The sequence below is a fragment of the Saimiri boliviensis genome, chromosome 9 (genome assembly GCF_048565385.1).
Source record: "Saimiri boliviensis isolate mSaiBol1 chromosome 9, mSaiBol1.pri, whole genome shotgun sequence".
NCBI lineage: Eukaryota > Metazoa > Chordata > Mammalia > Primates > Cebidae > Saimiri > Saimiri boliviensis.
In genome coordinates, this window is record NC_133457.1 from 93,525,579 (window position 1) to 93,546,602 (window position 21,024).

The window sequence follows — 21,024 nt, forward strand, 5'->3', positions numbered from 1 at the left end:
CTGGCCAGAGTTTTCTTGATAGAGGGTCTTGTAATTTGAATTAGAAATTTTTCTGTGGCTGGGTGTGGTGGCTCATGCCTGTAATCCTAGCATTTGGGAGGCCAAGGTGGGTGGATCACCTTCTTTCAGGAGTTTGAGACCAGCCTGGCCAACATGGAGTAACCATGTCTCTACTAAAAGTACAAAAACTAGCAGGGTGTGGTCGCAGGCACCTGTAATCCCAGCTACTCGGGATGCTGAGGCAGGAGAACTGCTTGAACCTGGGAGGTGGAGGTTGCAGTGAGCTGAGATTGTGCCACTGTACTCCAACCTGAGTAAGAGACTCTGTCTCAAGAAAAAAAGAAAAAGAAAGAAAATTTTCTGTTAAAATATGTCCATAAATGTTTTGATAACCTTCCCTTCAAGAAGTGAAGCCTAATTCCCTTCTCTTTCAGTGTGAGCTAGACTTAGTGACTCAGTTCTAATGAGTAAAAGTGGTAGAATTGATAGTGTGACTTCTGAGACTAGGTCATAAAAGGCATTGTGGCGTCCTCCTTGCTCTCCTCAGATCGCTTGCTCTGGAGGAAACCAGCAGCCATGTTGTGAGGCCACCCAAGCAGCTCTATGGAGAGCCTCACATGGAGAGTAACCCAGGTCCCCTTCAACAGCCAGCAAAGAACCAAAGCCTCCTGCCAGTAGCCATGTGTGAGCCATCTTGAGAGCAGATCTTTGATTTACAGTCAGACCTTCCAGTGACTGTGGCTGAGAATTTGACTGAAATATCCAGAATCACATCTGAACGAGAAAAAAAGAAAAAGAAAAAAGAAAATAAAGTAAAAAATTAAAAATTAAAAATTAAAAAAATTAAAAAAAAAAAACAAAAACAGAATCACATCTGCCTAGCTAAGCCACTCCCAAATTTATAACCCACAGAACAGAAACTACATACAATAATAAATAATTGTTTGTTGTTTTAGGCTGTTATGTTTTGGGAATAATTTGTTATGCGGCATTAGGTAACACATACATTCCATCACATAAAATTACACTTCATCAGATCAGGATGGTTTGTTTGTGTGTGTGGTGGGTATTTAGGTGTATTAGTAACCAGGGGAGGCCTGGCAGTAATCACTAGGGGGGACCAATGGCTCAGGCAGGCAGAGTGTTCCCTTCCTCAGGGCCCGACATTCTGACACAGAAGGCCAGGTGTTGGTGTGGTGGCCATCTTTGGGCCTTCTGGTCCTGAGTGCCAGGATCCCTGTATTGAGGTCTCAGGTAGGTTAGCTTGGGGGAAGGCATTATGACACAGGCGGTTTTGGATTTGGGGATTGGACCTGGGTTCCATGGAAATCGGGCGTTGCAACATGTCTCTTTAACCTTGCCAGGAGACAGATTGGTGTAAAATAACTTATCCTGTTTCGCCTGGTCACATGTCCCTATTATTCCATTGCAGTTTGTATATATGTGAAGTTTTGGTGCTGGGTCGAGAAGGGAAAGGATTTGGGAGGGAAGTTAGAAATTATTTTAATTGTACAACTTATGAAATGGCTATAAAAATCTCCAACTCTACCAGGATTTTGCCCGACTTCCTGGGTATGGAGATTCTCCTGAGAACCTCTGGAGACCTGGTTGGGTGGTGGCTGCAACAGCTGGTATGGTACACTCAGAGACATGGGGTGAGAGAGTCCCTTGATCCCGAGGCCACACTGCTCACCTGGGTCTGGGAGCACAGAGTGGAGGAACGGAAGGAGCTGTCTGCAAGATAGCTGGGCTGTTGCAGAGTCCTGGACTGTGACTCCCACCCTGCCAAGGCTCTGCCTTTGCCATCAAGGCCTTCTTAATGGTCTGGCCCCTGGCTTCTTCCCCCTAAGAAATATTCCGCATAGAACCATGATATGACACTAAGTGAATATAGAATCCAAGAAATAACGCTCTGCATTGTACCTTTTGTAAAACTTTTCAAAGAAACCATCTTCAAGGTCCCTTGTACAATAATCTGGTTATTGAATTCCTTTTAAAATTTGGTGCATGAAAAATATTTTTCTGCCGTGGGGAAGTTTTCTTTTGAGATAAGAGGCACCGGGCGGCTCACTTGCTCCTGTGATTCACTGCTAGGAGGCTGCAGTCCCTGTTTTGTGCTCCATGGTGTAAGCTTCCCTCGGGCTGAGTACTGGGGTATCGCCAATCTTCCCACCACTCCCCACCCACCATGACTGGTCTTTGATCCATTTACCTTTATTTTCATTCACTTCTTGGACATTTTATTTGTTTGTTTGTTTATTTAATTGTAGAGACAAGGGTCTTTCTATCTTGCCCAGGCTCGTCTTAAACCCCTGGCCTCCTACTTTGGCCTCTTAAAGCGTTGGGATTACAGGTGTGAGCCACCATGCTTGGCCAGATTTTCCGTTGTTATTGTTGTTGTTGAGACAGGGTCTCACTCTGTTGCCCAGGTTGGAGTGCAGTGACATGATCTTAGCTAACTGCAACCTCTGCCTCCTGGGCTCAAGTGATGCTTTTGCCTCAGCCTCCTGAGTACCTGGGACTACGGGGTGCACGGCACCACACCTAGCTAATATTTTTGTAATTTTTGTAGAGATGGGGTTTCACCATGTTGCTCAGTCTGGTCTTGAACTCCTGGGCTCAAGCGATCCACCCATCTTGGCCTCCAAAAGTGCTGGGACTACAGGTGTGAGCCACTGTGCCCGGCTCACTTTCTCTGGACTGAGAAACGTAGGCCCTTCTGCATCCCCCTCCCAGTTAAGGGAGCTGGCAGAAACCTGTGTCCCATGGGAAAAGTCTAAGAGGGTGATCATGGCCCTTCCGCAACTCCCAAAGTCTGGCGTCAAGGTCGACCACTGTGAGTGTGGGGTTCAGAACTGTCTGAACCAAGATATTGGGGAGGGCAGTTGGTGCAGAGATGGCTCCAGCTTTCCTGGAGGACAGTTGAAGCCACTGTCTTCCTCCTTTGGTAGCTGACAAACACCTGAAGGAATCAAAGTTCTCACATTCCAAGAGAGAAAAGAGAGCATGTATGTGAGAGGAAAGAAGGGAGAGAACCTTGATTTGGTGTGTGTAAAACTGGGGAACTTGAGGATCAGCCCCAGGATCGGGGCTCCTTGGAGTCCCAGCCGTCAGTGGGGAGGTCTCTGAGCACTCTTCCCAGGGGCTGACCTCCACAGATGAGTCTGAGATGGGGGGTGGCCAGAATCTGTTCTGACTCCAGGAGGCCGAGATATAGGAAGATGTCCAGAGGCAGGCAACATGGTCCCCCTGGCAGAATTGGAGGTCCCGGGGCCCTGCGCCTTCTTGTCCATGGCCTGGCTTTGGCTGGCAGAGGGAGGACTGGTCTCTGGAAAACGAACCAAGACAAGAAAGAGGAAGTGGGAGATTTGATACAGGTTGAGTTGAAGCTCTCCAGAGCTGCCCTGCGGTATATGTAGGTTTTAGTCCTGCTTGGTGATGCGAGAGGTGTCGAATTGCGCTCGGCTGTCTCGGGGTCACCTTGGCCTGGCTTTTGCATAAACACATCTGTTGGAGGAGTATGGTCTGCAGGCTGGAGAACTTGATTTTGAACCCTGGCCTTAGGCTAGACTCTGATCCCAGGTTTTCTAGAGTATAAAATTGGGACAGGAATAACAGCAGCCTCACAGGCTGACTGCCAGGGTCAAATGTGATGATGAAAGGGAAGGGGCCGTGGGAATTGTTTGCAATCAGATCTACTTTCCCGTCCTTCATTGTTTCCTTCCCCTCCCCTAACTCCAAGTTAGGGACAATGACTGCTCCTTACCAAACCCAGTCCCTCTTCTGGGACACGGAAATGGCTTTGGTTCCCTTGTGGATAAATGTGGCCTGTGCTGGAGTTTCAGGCTGTGATGGGACCACATTCACATGGGTCCTCTGGGCTCTTCCCCTTGCATTAGCTTGATGCATGCTGAGCCCCAAGATGGAAGAAGCCAGGGTCCCCATATCAGCACTCATGGCTGTCGGGTGAAAACACCCAACTTGGACTTTGTGTTGAGTGAGAAGTGAACTTTTATTATTTTATTTTATTTCATTTTTGAGAAGGAGTCTCTGTTGCCCAGACTGGAGTGCAGTGGCGCAGTCTCGGCTCATTGCAACCTTCGACTCCCTAATTCTTCTGCCTCAACTTCCTGAGTAGCTGGGATTACAGGCATGCACCACCACACCCAGCTAATTTTTGGATTTTTAGTAGAGAAGGGTTTTCACCATGTCGGCCAGGGCGATCTCCTAACCTCGTGATCCACCTACCTTGGCCTCCCAAAGTACTGGAATTACAGGTGTGAGCCACTGTGCCCGGCCAAGAAGTGAACTTTTATTGTGTCTGAGCCACTAGCCATTTTCTGCCTCTTTATCGCAGTAGCTCGTATCATTTTATTATAGCTAATAGTTAAAAATAATAAAAATAAATAAAATTTCAGTTACTAAGAAATTGGAATGCTTGTATAAAAAAAATGTTCAGGGCTGGGCACGGTGGCTCACGCCTGTAATCCCATCACTTTGGAAAGCTGATGAGGGCAGATCACAAGGTCAGGAGTTTGAGACAAGCTTGGCCAATATGCTGATACCTTGTCTCTACTAAAAATTCAAAAATTAGCCGAGCTTGGTGGTGGGTGCCTGTAGTCTCAGCTGCTGGGGAGGCTGAGGCAGAAGAATCGCTTGAGCCTGGGAGGCGAGGTTGCAATGAGCTGAGACTGCACCACTGCATTCCAGCCTGGATGACAGAGTGACTCCAATCTCAAAAAAAAAAAAAAGTTCAGGCTGAGTGCAGTGGCTCATGCCTATAATCCCAGCACTTTGGGAGGCTGTTTGAGGCAGATCATTTGAGGTCAGGAATTTGAGACCGGCCTGGCCAACATGGTGAAATCCCATCTCTACTAAAAGTCCAAAAATTGGCCGGGCGCGGTGGCTCAAGCTTGTAATCCCAGCACTTTGGGAGGCCGAGGCGGATGGATCACGAGGTCAAGAGATCGAGACCATCCTGGTCAACATGGATGTTCTCTACTAAAAATACAAAAAATTAGCTGGGCATGGTGGCACGTGCCTGTAATCCCAGCTACTCAGGAGGCTGAGGCAGGAGAATTCCCTGAACCCAGGAGGCGGAGGTTGCGGTGAGCCGAGATCGTGCCATTGCACTCCAGCCTGGGTAACAAGAGCGAAACTCTGTCTCAAAAAAGAAAAAAAAAAAAAAAGTCCAAAAATTAGCCAGGCATGGTGGCAGGTGCCTGTAATCCCAGCTATTTGGAAGGCTGAACAGAATTGCTTGAATCTGGAAGGTGGAGGTTGCAGTGAGCCGAGATCTCACCAGTGCACTCCAGCCTGGACAACACAGTGAGACTCCGTCTCAAAAACAAAAACAAAAACTTCAAATTTTTAAACTGTCAGTCATTTCTTATGCATCTCATTCACTTCTCACATCCAAGTGTAAAATGTCTGCATGCTGACACTGTTTAAAACAGAGGTGATCTTTGGAAAATGTGATCACCTCAGAGATGGTCTCTTTCAACTTGACCTTTCCTCACTGCAGTGACAGTTTGAGGTGGCCTATGGTCACTTCCCCTTGAAGCCCAGGACACTTTCACTTGATCTTAGCCAAAAGGCCAAGGAGCAATAGCCCCAGGACACGTTTTTGGGAACTTTTTATGGACTTTTCTCAATCTTTCATCCTAGATATTCCAGTGCTTCTCTTTTCAGAGAATATAAACTATAGCACTCATTGCTTAAGGACATGGATACATTCTGAGAAATGTGTCAGTAGGTGATTTTGTCATTGTGTGACCATCATCGAATGTACTTACTCAAACCTAGATGGCACGGTCTCCTATACACTGAGGCTATATGATTTAGCCTATTGCTCCTAGGCTATAAACCTGCACAAAACATACTGTACTGAATACTATAGGCAGTTGGAACATAATGGTAAACGTTTGTGTATCTAAACATAGAAAAGGTACAGTATATGAAAGATGACAAATGGTAAACCTATCTAGGGCACTGACCATGAATGGAGCTTGCAGGACTGGAAGTTGCTCCGGGTGAGTCACTGGGTGAGTGATGAGTGAATGTGAAAGCCTAGGACACTACTGTCACTACCGTAGACTTTATAAACATTGTGCACTTAGGCTACACTCAATTTATAACAACTTTTTCTAGGCCAGGTGTGGTGGCTCACGCCTGTAATCCCAGCACTTTGGGAGGCCTAGGTGGGTGGATCATGAGGTTAGGAGTTTGAGACTAGCCTGGCCAACATGGTGAAACCCCGTCACTACTAAAAATACAAAAAATTAGCCAGGTGTGGTGGCATGTGCTTATAATCCCAGCTACTTGGGAGGCTGAGGCAAGAGAATCTCTTGAACCCAGGAGGCGGAAGTTGCAGCGAGCTGAGACCATGCCACTGTACTCCAGCCTGGTGACAGAGTGAGAATATATACTCTTTCTTCAATAAGCAATAAACCTTAGCTTACTGTAACTTTTTTACTTTATAACCTTTTTTGTTTTTCCCGAGATGGAGCCTCACTCTGTCACCCAGGCTAGAGTGCAGTGGTGCTATCTCGGCTCACTGAAACCTCTGCCTCCTGGGTTCAAGCGATCATCCTGCCTCAGCCTCCCGAGAAGCTGAGACTACAGGTGCGTGTCACCACATCCAGCTAAGTTTTTTGCATTGTTAGAAATAACAGGTTTCACCGTGTTAACCAGGATGGTCTCGACCTCCTTCATGATTTGCCTGCCTCGGCCTCCCAAACTGCTGGGATTACAGGCGTGAGCCACAGCACCCCGCCTACTTTATAAACTTCAAAATTTAAAAAAAATTTTGTCTCTTTTATAATAACAGTTAACTTAAAACAGGAATACATTGACCACCTGTACAACAATATTTTTTCCTTATATCCTTATTTGATAAGCTTTTTCTATTTTTAAATTATTTTGAGACAGAGTCTCACTCTGTTGCCCAGGCTTGAGTGCAGTGGTGCAATCTCGGCTCACCACAACCTCTGCCTTCAGGGTTTTAGCAATTCTCCTGCCTTAGCCTCCTAAGTAGCTGGGATTACAGGCATGTGCCACCATGCCCAGCTAATTTTTATATTTTTAGTAGAGATGAGGTTTCACTATGTTGGTCAGGCTGTCTCAAACTCCTGACCTCATGATCCGCCCACCTAGGCCTCCAAAAGTTCTGGTATTACAGGCATGAGCCATTGCGCCTGGCCAAATAAAGAATTTTTTTTTCTTTTTCCTTTTTAAATGTTTCTTGTTAAAAACTAAGACACAACACACACATTAGCCTTAGGTCTACAAAGGGTTGGGACCCTCATTATCATGGTTTTCCACCTCCACATCTTGTCCCACTGGAAAGTCTTCAGGGGCAATAGCAGACATGGAGCTGTCATCTCCTATGACAGCAGTGTCTTCTTCCGGAATACCTCCTGAAGGATCTGCCTGAGGCTGTTCTACAGTTAACTCTTTTTTATGTAAGTAGAAGGAATCCACTCTAAAATACTAATAAAAAGTATAGTATAGTAAACATATAAGCCAGTAACAGTATCATCGTCAAGTATTCTGTATCATACATAATTTTATGTTCTAGACTTTTCTAAAACTGGCAGCTCAGTAGGCTTACTTAGACCAGCTCACCACAGACATGAGTAACGTGTTTTGCTATGCTGTTGACAGCTACATCACTTGGCAATAGGAATTTTTCAGTTCCATTATGATCTTATGTGACCACCGTTTTATATGCAGTCCATGATTGATCCAAATGGTATTAAGGGGTGCATGATAGCACTGCTGCCAGCTGGTATTCATTGGCTCATTCTCTGTGCCAGGAATTCTGGTAGGCACTTCACCTGCATGATTTCATCTCAGCTTCACCATCCCATGAAGCAGCTGCTATGATTGACCCCAATATTCACCTGTCCAATTTCATAAGCTAATCATTGTTAGGATTCTGATTTCAATCCCAGAACAGTCTAATTTCACACTGTTTCAAAGGCTCTTTACACCTTTCCATGTGGCCTTGTAAAACATAATCATCATGACAAAGCGCTTACCTTCCTTGGTGAGTTGGAGCTGGGTGGCATTTTTAGAGCCGCTTTTCAGTGTGTCCCCTGAATCTCTGGCTGTGGCTTTGCCTTTGACAGACTTGTGGCTCTTCTCAACTTCACGGAGCTGCATGAAATAATGAACTGTTGGTCCTGGCCAAGGAAATGGGTGTCTGAGGCTCAGAGGTGCTGAGTGAATTTTTTTTTTTTTTTCGAGATGGAGTCTCACTTTGTTTCCCAGGCTGGAGTATAATGGCATGATCTTGGCTCACTGCAACCTCTGCCTCCTGGGTTCAAGTGATTCTCCTGCCTGCAGCCTCTCAAGTAGCTGGGATTACAGGCGCTCACTACCACACCTGGCTAATTTTTGTATTTTTGGTAGAGACAGGGTTTCACCATGTTGGCCTGGCTGGTCTTGAACTCCTGACTTCAGGTGATCCACTGGCCTTGGCCTCCCAAAGTTCCGGAATTACAGGTATGAGCCACTGCACCCAGCCTGTTTTCAGTTCTTGGTGACTACCTTAAACTGCCTGTTACTGGTCCTCACAACTGATTGAGAGGGCAGCCTGAGGCTCTCAGATTCACACAGTGATTGAAGAAACCTGTAGCCAGAGGACAACAACCCTTTCAATCCTCTATTTCAATGGTTTTCTATACCTGGGCAGGAGCCCAGGGAGATTAACAGAAGAAGGTGTGGATGGCGGGGACCAGCGGCAAGACAGATGAGATTCATTCCAGAAGAGGTACAGAGAAAGCAAGAACAGGGGTTAGGGAGGGTTAGCGTCTGACCTTTAGGGTGTGCGTGTGTGTGTGCGTGCGTGTGTGTGTGTGTGTGTGTGTGTAGAGAGCAATCAGAAGTAGGGTGTCAGCTGGGATGTTGAGATATGCTTCTCATGTGTGAAGGGAATTCAGGAGCTCTTTTTGGCTAAGGGGCACAAGAAATATGTCATTTTGACAATAATATTGCCTTTAGTATTTAAATATTCACTTTAATCTTTAGGAATTATTGTGGGTACTGGCTTTTTCTGTATGAGCATTGGTTGAACTCACTGAATTTCTTCTGTTCTTTAGCAACCCCTTGAAATTTAAGTTATATTGTAACACATCACCAAATAGCCTCAATAATATAAATGCATGCTACTGAATCTCACAAGTCCACTTTCTATAATACAGATATTTGGGATTTGGTTTAGAAGAAAGTCATTTAGATAACACAGCTGGGAGCACAGAGCAAATTAGCAAAAACCAAAAACATGATCTCTTTTTACCCTCCAGGATGAAACTCCCAACAGACTCACCGCTTGGATTTTCTTCCTCAGCTGGGCATTAGCTTGGGAAAGGCTTTTGGAAACTGAGTTCAGGTAGTAAATGGCCAGGCTGCAAGAGAAAAACATGCCTCCTATGGTTCTGTGATCTTGGCAGATGACTGGAGCTGGGTGCTTTTCTTGGGGAATCAAGGCAGGATTCCTGGAATCAAAGCAGAATTCCTGGAATTCCAGGTCTGCCTCTGGGTGGGGGGTGGGTGTCCTACAGTCTTATGCTCTCTTCTCAGTGAGCTGGGATTACAGGCGTGAGCCACTGCACCTGGGGCAAAAGTATATTTTATCACCAAATATAAATTGACTTTTTCCCCTGGGAGGTACTAATTAATCCTACAGAGAAAAAATATATCTAAGAATTAAATAAAATATAACATTTTCATTGTTTACAAATGAGAAAATGACCTGGAAGATTCAAGAACTTTGGTTGAATAAATATTATAAACAACACACTCATAGGGTGGCTGTGTTAGTTAGCCTGTTTCCATACTGCTATAAAGAACTACCCAAGACTGGGTAATTTAAAAAGGAAAGAAATTTAATTCACTCACAGTTCATCGTGGCTGGGCAGGCCTCAGGAAACTAACAATCATGGTGGAAGGTGAAAGGAGAAGCAAAGTATTTTCTTTACAAAGTGGCAGGAAGGAAAAGTGTTGAGTAAAGTGGGAAGAGCCCCTTATGAAACCATCAGATCTTGTGAGAACTCACTATGATAGGAGCATCATGGGAGAAACTGCCTCCATGATCCAATTACCTCCACCTGGTCCCTTCCTTGAAATGTGGGGATTATGGGAATTACAAGTCAAGATGAAATTTGGGTGGGAACACAAAACCTAAATATATTGGTGGCTGAATTTTAAAAAAAAATTTTTTTTTTCTCTGTCACCCAGGCTGGAGTGCAGTGGCAAGATCTTGACTCACTGCAACCTCTGCACCCCGGGTTCAAGCGATTCTCCTGCCCCAGCCTCCCAAGTAGCTGGGACTACAGGTGTGTGCCACCACGCCTAGCTAATTTTTTTTTTTTTTTTTTTTTTTTTTTTTGGTAGAGATGGGTTTCACCGTGTTAGCCAGGATGGTCTTGATCTCCTGACCTTGTGATCTGCCTGCCTTGGCCTCCCAAAGTGCTGGGATTACAGGTGTGAGCCACTGCACCTGGCTAAATACAATATATATATATAGAAAATAAATAACATTTATATATATATATATATATAAATATATATATATATAAACTAGTTTAGAAAGTATAATGAAAGAGCCATTCTAATTTAGTATAAAACAAAAAGATGAAATGCAGAGGAATTTAATAAGAAATGTGCATAAAATTTATGAAGAAAACTTAAAAATATTATTGAAGGACATAAATGAACAAATGATAATAAAGTATTCCTGGATTGGAAAACTTAACATGGTAAGTGTGCCAATTCTTTCTGAATTTTTTTTTTTTTCTTTTTTGAGACAGAGTCTCACTCTTGCTCAGGCTGGAGTGCAGTGGCATGATCTCGGCTCACTGCAACCTCTGCCTTCTGGGGTTGCTGTGGTCAGGGACTGATAGGGGACACTATGACTGTGGCCATTAGGCAAAAGCATTAATACCTGTCGAACATCGACTGGTGGCAATCAGCAGAGACAACCTGTTGAATGCCGAAACCAAGCCCTCTGTCACACCCGAGTAAGGGTTGCTGGAGGGCATCTGAAATCTCTGCAGTAGCTCCAGCGCTTGGGGAAGCACCCACTACTCAGCAGACCTTGGAAGAGAACATCTCCTGTCCTTGGGTGAGCTGGAAAACACGCCACTCCCCCGGGCTCTTGTGGAAAGACTGATATCAATCAGCCCAACCTGCAGCTACCCAGGGGGGTTAATTTTCTCTATGTGGTGCTGTGCTGTACTGGCCACAGTCTGTGTCTGCTTTCACTCCCTACTTCTGTACCTGGTTCCTCTTCTCAAGATAATAAGAAGCATAAATCTTGAAGCCCTTGTTCTTACTTGGCAAGCATAACATCAAGTGCTGATGCATCTCGCTGCCCCCTTGTGTGGCTACTTGAAAGCCCTGGGCCCCTTGTTCCTTATACATGTGATCTGTTTGAAGATTCACCCTACTTGCCCTGCTCCCCTGTTTTGTACCTAATAAAAGTCAGAGTGTACAGGCATTCGGGGCCACTACCGGACTCCACGTACTAGGTGGCAGTGGACCCCTGGGACCAAATTTGTTTTTTCCTCTTTATCTCAGTGTCTTGTGTCTTTATTTGTAAAGTATCTAGTTTCTGCACCCATAGAGAACACCCACTAGAACCAGCAGGGCTGGACCCTATAGACTTGAGGGACAGAATCCCAGAGAAGAACAAATTGCAGATAAATAAGCCAAACTCTGCATACAAATTACCCTCAAATGATTGACCAGTTCTTCAATTGCTTCAGGAAGCCCAGAAGAAAATGACACCAGGGAGGCTGAAGAGCAGAGGAGAGATTTCACAGTGGCTGTCGCAGTACTACTGGAGAAAGAGAGTGAGCAAAAACTACAGAATTGGGAAAAGAGAGAATGAGCTTTAAGCCCTGCCAAGGTGGAGGGAATTGGTAAACACCGTAGCCTTTCAGTTGAGATCCCTAAAAGACTGTGCTCAATAGTAAGGATCACGTTGTAGGAGTAAGGTCAGTGTCTTGGAAATAGGGCAAAACTGAAATGAATCAGCCCTGAGAAAGCCCAAATCTAGCAATCGCAAACTGTTTTCTAAAGATGGCCATAATAATATGACTCCCATCTTACATGTGCTTCCAGAATCTTGCCATTGCCTCATCAAGAGATGAGTCTATATTTCTTTCTCTAGAACCTGGGTATCCCTTTGTGATTGCCTCAATAGAGTACGGCGGGAGTAAGTAAAGATGCCATGCATATGCACTGCATTCTCTTGGGATGCTTGCTTCTGAAACTCAGCCACCATACTATGAGGAAGCCCAATCATCAGCTTGTGGGAAGGAACTGAGGCCTCTAGTCCATAGCACTTGTTGAGTTCCCAGCTGACAGCCAGTGCCAACTGGCCAGTCATGTGAGTAACCATCTTTTTTTTTTTTTTTTTTTGAGATGTAGTCTTGCTCTGTCACTAGGCTGGAGTGCAGTGGCGCAATTTTGGCTCACTGCAACCTCCGCCTCCCGGATTCAAGCAATGCCTCAGCCTCTTGAGTAGCTGGGACTACAGGTTGTCCCACCGTGCCCAGCTAATTTTTATATTTGTAGTAGAGACAGGGTTTCACCATGTTGACCAGGATGGTCTCGATCTCTCGACCTCGTGATCTGCTGGCTTCAGCCTCCCAAAGTGTTGGGATTACAGGCGTGAGCCACCACGCCTGGCTGTGAATGACCATCTTGAAAGTGGAGCTTTCAAAAAAAAAAAAAAAAGTGGACCCTCCAGCCTCCAGCTGAGCTGACTCAGATGAAGTTGAGTAGGGAGCAAAAGAATGATTCCTACTAAGCCGTACCTAAATTGCAGATTCATTAATAAAATATTGTTTTTCAGTTTTTGGGGTTGTTTCTTATGTAATAATAGATAGCTAAAACATCAAGACTTGACAGGATTAAGTGATCTAGTATTCCATTTGCCTTTCAGGAAAAAAAAAAAAAACATCCCTTTGAGGAAAGATAACATTCTATGTCTGGAATCTAGTTAAAATTACATGCCACGCTAAAATTAGGGCTGATGATAAACAAGAGAAAAGCAAATGACAACAAAAATACACCTAAGTGGTCCAGATAATAGAATATCAGCCTGGCATTTAAAAAATAATGATAATCACTATGTTCAATAAAATAGAAAGTTGGAGAATTTCACCAGAGAGTTGGAAGTTATAAATAATAGTCAAAGGGAAATACAACCACTTTGGAGAGCAATTCTGTAAGATCTAAAAAGACTGAAGAAACACATGCCTGTAACCCACAATTCTGCCTCTAGATTGTGCAAGGAGATATATACAAAATGTTGGCTGGAGCGCAGTTTGCAACAGGCCCAAAGTGGAAACAGCCTAACTATCCCTATGCAGAGAAAGGATAAACTGTGGCTTATCATGCAATGGAAAATAGTAGAGCCTTCAAACGTGTACTCATGTATCCACATGGATAAATCCCCTCAATATGATGTTGATTGAGGAAAAGCATATAATGTGAACCATTCATGAAAAGGTTGAAAAGTCTTTAAATAGAAGTATATACACATGTGATGAAAAGTACAAAATATTCACGGAAATAATGAAATCTAGTCTGAGTAATAGTTACCTTTGGGGAGGGAAGAAGAAAGAAGGATTGGATGGGTCTCAAAGTGTATCTGTAATGTTTTATTTCTGTTACAAAGAAAGATAAACCTGAAGTAAATATTGCCAAATGTTAACATCTGTTTATTCTTGTGATAGTGTACATGGTTGTCTCTACTCATTTGTATGCTGGGAATATTTCATAATTTTTAAAAAGGCATGCCAAAGTGTTTTTTTATAAAGAAAAATGCGAACATTTTTACTAGCACATGTTTCGATGGCAGCAATTCCAATCCAAGACTCTGGCTTCCTGCTTTTCTTCCCTGGTTCCTTCCTTGAGCATTTACTGTCTGCCAGCTATGCTCTAGACATTAGGCTGGCGTGGGGGATACAGAGATTTTCAAACTCGTTTTCTATCCTCAGGACTTTAACAGTTGTTGAGGGCGACGGTGATGAAGGAACCAGCTTGTTCCAGTGCATAAACTACTCAATCGAGTAGTGCTGTGGGCCCAGCCAGGGTCAGGCCGAATCATCGTTCGGCTTCCTGAGAGGCTCAGAGCCCACAGTTCTCTGACATTTCTAGTGAGCATTTTAGCGGGAGTAGTTGGAGATACTGTCAGGGCTCGCCCCAATTTTCAGTGTGCTCCAAAAGACTTGCACTTGCTGGTGCCTTCATCTCTGTTACCAGAAGCTTCCCCTTCATCTTGGACCCTCCACTGACACCCCCGAAGCCATTTTACCCAGGAGTGCTGCTGGCAGCTGGTCTACAAATGCCCCGAATCCTCCACACTTAGGGAGGGATAACTCTGAGGCGCACTGCCTTCCAGAATGCCCACAGTGATAACCATGCACTTTCCTTCCCTTCCCTGTCTGAAGTTCTACCCCTCCCCAATACAATACGTGCACTTAAATCCTCATCATATGTCTGCTTCTGGGGAGTGCAGACTAAGAAGGCAAGATGAAAAGGACTTGCCAAGGAAGTCTTGAATTCAAGGAGAGGTTTCCGTGGGGTGGAGCCGTGGGTCCTGGCTAACTTACAACATCAGCAGGATGGCTGGGATGATCAGGCCTGGATTGGCGAGGAAAGCAAAGATCTTGCCCAGGAAGGTTGGGAAATCGTTTTCAATGGTCTCCTGGAGGACATCATACATTCTGTTTTTCCCACTGGAAAATGAAGAGGACACATCATAACGACGTGCTGCTGAGTGCCTGTGGCATTCACAACTGTGTCCACACCCCCTCAGGTCCAGGGCTGCTGCTCCCACTGCTTTCCTGGAAGAACCAGAGCTCTGCTACTAATGAGCTGCGAGTAAAAAATTCCCCTGAAGGGACTGCCATTCTGGCAAGGGTTGATAGTTGTGTCGGCACACTGGCTCAAGAGCTTTCTATCCTAAGTAACTTATAACCTCTCAGCCTTCACTGGTCTTTTGTGTCTGACACCTTCCTCAGCCAGAAAAAAATGGGTTTTCTCATATATTCTAATGGGAGAAATTGCCTGTGTTTGTAGCTACCAGACCAACATGGAGCTTCCTTTGGGTCTGGAAACAGTTCTGCAGAGGCTGATGTGCTGGACAACCTGAGTGTCTCTCAGAAACGCCTACAATTAACCTTCAGATTGTTAAGTCTAGGAGATATTGGATTACCTAGGACAGACTCCTGGACAGTTCGCAACTGTAATTTTTATTTTCTTTAAATACTTATGAAGCATAAGTCAGATTTACTTCTACAAACGCTGGCCCAGAGACTCCTGGATGCTGCTGGCTCTTGGCTGGTAATTTTGGTGCCAAGAAGTGGACTGTGGGGTTTGAAATTCCTGGTTTAAATCCTTGCTCTCCCATTGATCACTTGTGAGACACGTAGATAATCATTCTCTCTCTTTCTTTTTGAGACAGAGTCTCACTTTGTCACCCAGGCTGGAGTGCAGTGGTGCAATTTCAGCTCACTGCAACCTCCACCCCAGGGTTCAAGCAATTCTCCTGCCTCAGCCTCCCCAGTAACTGGGATTACAGGTACGCACCACCATGCCTGGCTAATTTTTTGTGTTTTTTTCTGTAGAGATGGGGTTAAATGATCTGCCCACCTCGGCCTCCCAAAGTGTTGGGATTACAGGCGTGAGCCACTGTGCCTGGCCTGTCACCTATTTTCATATGGGTTGTGAGCTAAGAATCATTTTTACATTTTTAAGTAGCTGAAAACAAATCAAAACAGGAATACTATTTTATGACATGTAAAAATTGAAGTATAAAATTAAAATTTTAGTGTCTGTAAATAAAGTTTTCAGCTCATTCATTTGTTGTGCTATAATGACAGAAGAGCAGTTGTGTCAGAGAACATTTGCGGCTCTCTCATGCCTTACAACTGTTGCCCAGCACACCACAAATTGCAATGATCCTCTTATAACATGACAGGATTTCAAGTACCGGGCATATTGCTGTATAATGGTGTTTAATATATTATCATTATTATTACCAGGGCATACTCACCATGTAAGAGCAAGAAAAGTGAATTTTACATGTTAGGTTTTTATGTGACAGTCGAGTGTAGATTATTTTGTCGTTGATTAGATGGTGTATCAGATTCCAGTACCTGCTGTTTGTCACACTTGTAGCTTAAAACAATACAAATTTAGTATCTTACAGTTCTGGAGACCAGGAGTCTGAAAGGGTTTCACTGGGCTGAAACCAACCTGGGGCAGGCATAGGATGACAGTTATACACATTGCAATACCAAAAAGGAGAAAATGGAAGGAAGAAAGGAATCACCAATCTCAGGCAATTTTGAAATCCAGTCAGCCAAGCTCCATTAGGATTTTTTTTTTTTTTTTTTGAGTCAGAATCTTGCTCTGCTGCCCAGTCTGGAGTGCAATGGCGTGATCTCGGCTCACTGCAACCTCTCCCTCCTGAGTTCAAGTGATTATCCTGTCTCAGCCTGAGCAGCTGGAATTACAGGCACCTGCCACCACACTAGGCTAATTTTGGTATTTTTAGTAAAGATGGGGTTTCTCCATGTTGGCCAGGCTGGTCTTGTTGAACTCCTGACCTCAGGTGATCTGCCCTCCTTGGCCTCCCAAAGTGTTGGGATTACAGGTGTGAGCCACTGCATCTGGCCTCCATTAGGTTTTGAATTCCTAAGAATAAACCCAGGGCCCAGCCCTCCAAACCTTGTTTAGGAGGAAGCCAAGAGAGGCCTCTTCCATGCGGTTCTCCCTTCAGCCTGGCATCTCAGGCCGTCTGCACTTCCACACGCTCCTTCTCTAGACTGATCCCCTCCTTCCGTGTGAACCCTGTTTGCCAGGTGGAGCTGCTGGAGCGCTCCTGCTAACATCGCTGGGCTCCGACTATCACAGGCCTCTATCTAGGTAAGTCCCTTAGAAACTGAGAAGGACCAGATCAGCATTTCTCAAAGTGCGCTTGTGGGGGACATGAGTGACTTGACTTTACATGCTAATCTGCCTGGTAAGTTCTAACAAACCCCGAGTCCGGGAGTGCCTCCCAAACGTCTGGTGGATGTATTTCTCTTTATGTAGGAACCCTTGTTTACTGTAAGTTTCCTCCAAAACGACTCTTGGTTCTGCTGCATAAATCACAGGCCGTGATGTCCAGAGCCACCTACACATTCCTTCCAGAGCACGCATACTTTCCCCAAGACATAAGCCCCGGGTCTGGGGGATTGAGGTGTGGAGATCTACCTGCCTCATGCTGCTTGCCACCATGCTTCTGGCTGTAAGTTACCCCTAATAAATCACCCAGACCCGACAAACTGCATGTGTCTCCTTCCTTCTTTGGGTTCTCGGCTCTTTGGGCATTTGGGGGCTGCTTTGCATATACGACCCTTTTACCGAACAGTGTTTCTCCTCACTGGTAGGCAAGGTTGGGACTAGAGTGAGGCAGGTGAGGCCTTGGATGCACAATTGAAGAAAGGAATGCCCTCAGAGTTGCTCGTGTGTGGTGTAGGGTGCCACTTGCCTGCCACACCCTATTTCTAGTTCTGTCTGAGTGATCCATGCAGAAAGGGTTCTGTGGTCAATAAGGATGGAGACACTAGCTTACAGGTGTTACCTCATTGCCTCTGACTCTTCAGAGCCTTTAACAAGGGAGCACGCATCAGGCATTTCTAAGTGAGATAATGGCAGATAGAGGGGGCAGTATGTCCCAAACTGCTTTAAACACAGAACCTCTCTCCTTACGGAGTCAGCAGAGGGCTTTGTTTTCAGAAGGTCATGCATTTGGAAAGAGAACAGTAGATGCACATTATCTCTTGATCTATCTCCTTACGTAACTATTTGTCCTTTTATATAATATCCAGTCTCCTAACTAGCTTGACTTATATCGAACCCCCAGGCCAATGCTCTAGAGAGCAGAGAGCGCTCAGTTGAGGTCTATCAAGAGTCCTCTGCAGCTGCTTCACATTTAAATGGCACATGTAAGTTTATGATAATTCATCTTCAGAATATCCACCATTACTTGTCCTATGGTAAAGTAATCCCAGGTAGTAAGTTATCCATGTGTTAAAGCAGGCGTCCCCAAACTTTTTACACAGGGGGCCAGTTCACTGTCCCTCAGACCGTTGGAGGGCCGCCGCATACTGTGCTCCTCTCACTGACCACCAATGAAAGAGGTGCCCCTTCCTGAAGTGCAGCGGGGGGCCAGATAAATGGCCTCAGGGGGCCGCATGCGGCCCGCGGGCCCGTAGTTTGGGGACGCCTGTGTTAAAGGGTAGAACTGTGCTGTCCAATGTGGTAGCCATTAGCCATGTGTGGTTATTTTAACTGAAGTTGAGAATGAAATCCTGTCATTTGCAGCACCATGGATGGAACAGGAAGTCATTATGTTAAGTGAAATAAGCCAGGCACAGAAAGAAAAACATTGCATGTTCTTACCCACATGTGGGAGCTAAAAAACTGGATCTCACAGAGGTAGAGAGTAGAATGAGGTGACCAGAGGTTGGGAAGGATAGAGAGGAGCGGGGAGGAAGTGCAGCTGGTTAACTGGTACAAATATACAGTTAGATAGAGGGAATAAGTCCCATAGCACAGCAGGGAGATGACAGCTCACAATAATGTATTGTATAATTTCAAACCAAGAAAAGACAAATGTTTAGGCCAGGCATGGTGGCTCACGCCAGTAATCCTAACACTTTGGGAGGCTGAGACGAGTGAATTGTTTGAGGCCAGGAGTTCGAGACCAGCCTGGGCAACATGGCGAAACCCTGTCTCTACTAAAAATACAAAAAATTAGTTGGGCGTCGTGTGCGTGCCTGTAGTCATGGTTACTCGGCAGGGGGAGGCATAAGAATTGCTTGAACCTGAGAGGCAGAGGTTGCAGTTAGCTGAGATGGCACCACTGTACTCCAGCCTGGGCGACAGAGAGAGACTCTGTCTAAAATAAATAAATAAATGTTTGATGTGATCAATATCCCAGTTACCCTGATTTGATCATTATGCATTGTATACGTGGATCCAAATATCACATGTACTCCCCAAATACGTACAACTATCCATTAAGCATTATTAAATAAATTAGGAAAATAAATACATGAGAAATTCATTTTCTCAGTTCCTCATTTCAAGTACTCAACAGCCACTGGTGGCTGGTGGCTACTGAATCGGACAGCACAGACACAGAACAACAGAACATTTCCATCCTGGCAGAAAACGCTCTTGAACAGCATCAGTGAATCACCCAAAGCTCCATGGCCCTTTACAGGCTGGCGTGAAACCAGAACTGGAATTCTGGGCCAAGCACTCTGAGCAGACTGCCTCGGGAGGGGAGGTGATCCTGGGCAACAGAGACTCTGCACCTGAATGGCCCGCAGTCAAAGGAGGGTGGGAGGGACATGATGGTGTAGGCCACCGGCAGGAGGCTGAGGAAGAGCACCAGCAGCAGGAGGCCCATGTAGAAGTTGTTGGATCGGGAGGCTTTGAACACACGTTCATGGGGTACGTTGCTGCTCATCACCGCCCAGCACTGGAAGTACATGGAGGTCAGCAGGCGCAGCACGTTAATGCCCACCAGGCCCGGAGCATAGAAAGAGCCCATCCTGGAAGGGAATAAACCGAACACCTGGTTGGCTGGACAGCAGGGAAGGTGAGGGAAGGGTGATAGAAGGAAATGGGATAGATGGGTTAGGGGCATGAGGCAGAGCTGCTTTCCTGGCAACTCCCCAGGTAAGGGGCTTCCCATTTAACCAGAAGACTGATCGCCAAGCCAGAACCATGTAGTCCTCAGGAGTGGGAGGCACTCCGAGCACTCCTGGCTTAAGCTCTGGCTAGGATTTGACCACTGCCTCGTCCTCAGGTACCCAGCAAATTATACCATCTCCTGCTATTTCTCCTTGGTTTCCGTAAATCGGCGTTGCTGTTCAGAAGAGCATCTGAAGTCCTTCAATCAAGAGAATTGAGCAGTGGCTTGCAGCGAGCCCTTGGCACCTTAAAGGCCGTTGGCTGAAGTTATGTGGCCTCCTTGAACTCGATTTTCAGAGGAGGGAGTTCCGTACTTCCTTTACCTTCCACCTTCTCTTCCTTCTTTTTTCCCCTCTCTCCTTATTTCCTTTCCTCCTCTTTTCCTCCTCCCTTCTTGACTCCTCCCTTTTCCCTTTCCTTTGTCTTTCTTCCTTCTTCCCCTTTTCATCTCTCTTCCCCACCTTCTCTCCTGCCTTCCTTTTCCTTTTCTCCCCCAACCCCCCCTCTCCCTTTCTCACCACTTCTGATAGCACATGGGTGGGCCAGAAACGACCCTGCTTCTCATCTAGCCCTGCTGTCAATTTTTCACGTGAAAGAGGGGAGTGTAGAGAGGCAACATGACGTATCCAGCTTCTTCCAACTAGTGAAGCTGCAAAATCTGGAATCCCAGTTTTTAAATTCCTCGGATGAGGCGATCCCCAGAAAACGGATCACTCACCAGATCATTCCTTGGTTGAAGATCAAACCCAGCACATTTCCACTAATATCAAACTCAGCATATGAAGGCTAGAGAGGGAGGGAGGGAGAGAGAGAGAAAGCACGTTTGGTGAAGTCAGCCAAACCCTACTACCAACCAACTGGCCAAGCCAAGGCCACTCCATCCCAAAGAGCCTGCTCTGGTAACTAGAGAAGGACCTTAGATTTAGCATTCTATTTCTTTAATATGTTTTCAACTTTTAAAGAAAAAATTTGACGTTCTCAAAGCTGAAACTTTTAAATGTCAGAACTGGAATTCTGGACAAAAAAAGTGAGAGTTTTTGTCTTTCAAGATTTGCAGGCTGACAGTGTGTTCTTGGGAAGACCCTTGCCTCTAAGAGAACATTTGATCAATGCTTTAATTGGAAACATACCTTGAAATTATAATAAATGATAAATCTAATAAATAATGCAATGCAAATAATTAAATGAGGAGTCAAAAGAAAAAAAAAAAGCTTAAAAACAAACAAAACCCAAATCATCCTTCCAACTCTT

At 45.2% G+C, this 21,024-nt stretch overlaps 1 protein-coding gene across 1 annotated transcript in view; it reads right to left on the bottom strand.

The window, feature by feature from the left end:
• Positions 1 to 925: 925 nt before the first annotated feature.
• The window catches only part of TMC2 (transmembrane channel like 2), a 100,016-nt gene continuing 79,917 nt past the window's right edge, over positions 926 to 21,024 (bottom strand). The window contains exons 16-21 of the mRNA XM_003941049.4: positions 20,492 to 20,559; positions 19,392 to 19,631; positions 14,631 to 14,756; positions 9,332 to 9,410; positions 8,043 to 8,160; positions 926 to 3,328 (exon numbers count right to left, since the gene is read on the bottom strand). Of these exons, the coding sequence (XP_003941098.1) occupies positions 3,111 to 3,328; positions 8,043 to 8,160; positions 9,332 to 9,410; positions 14,631 to 14,756; positions 19,392 to 19,631; positions 20,492 to 20,559 (849 nt within the window). The 3' untranslated portion in view covers positions 926 to 3,110. The remainder of the gene's footprint in view (positions 3,329 to 8,042; positions 8,161 to 9,331; positions 9,411 to 14,630; positions 14,757 to 19,391; positions 19,632 to 20,491; positions 20,560 to 21,024) is intronic.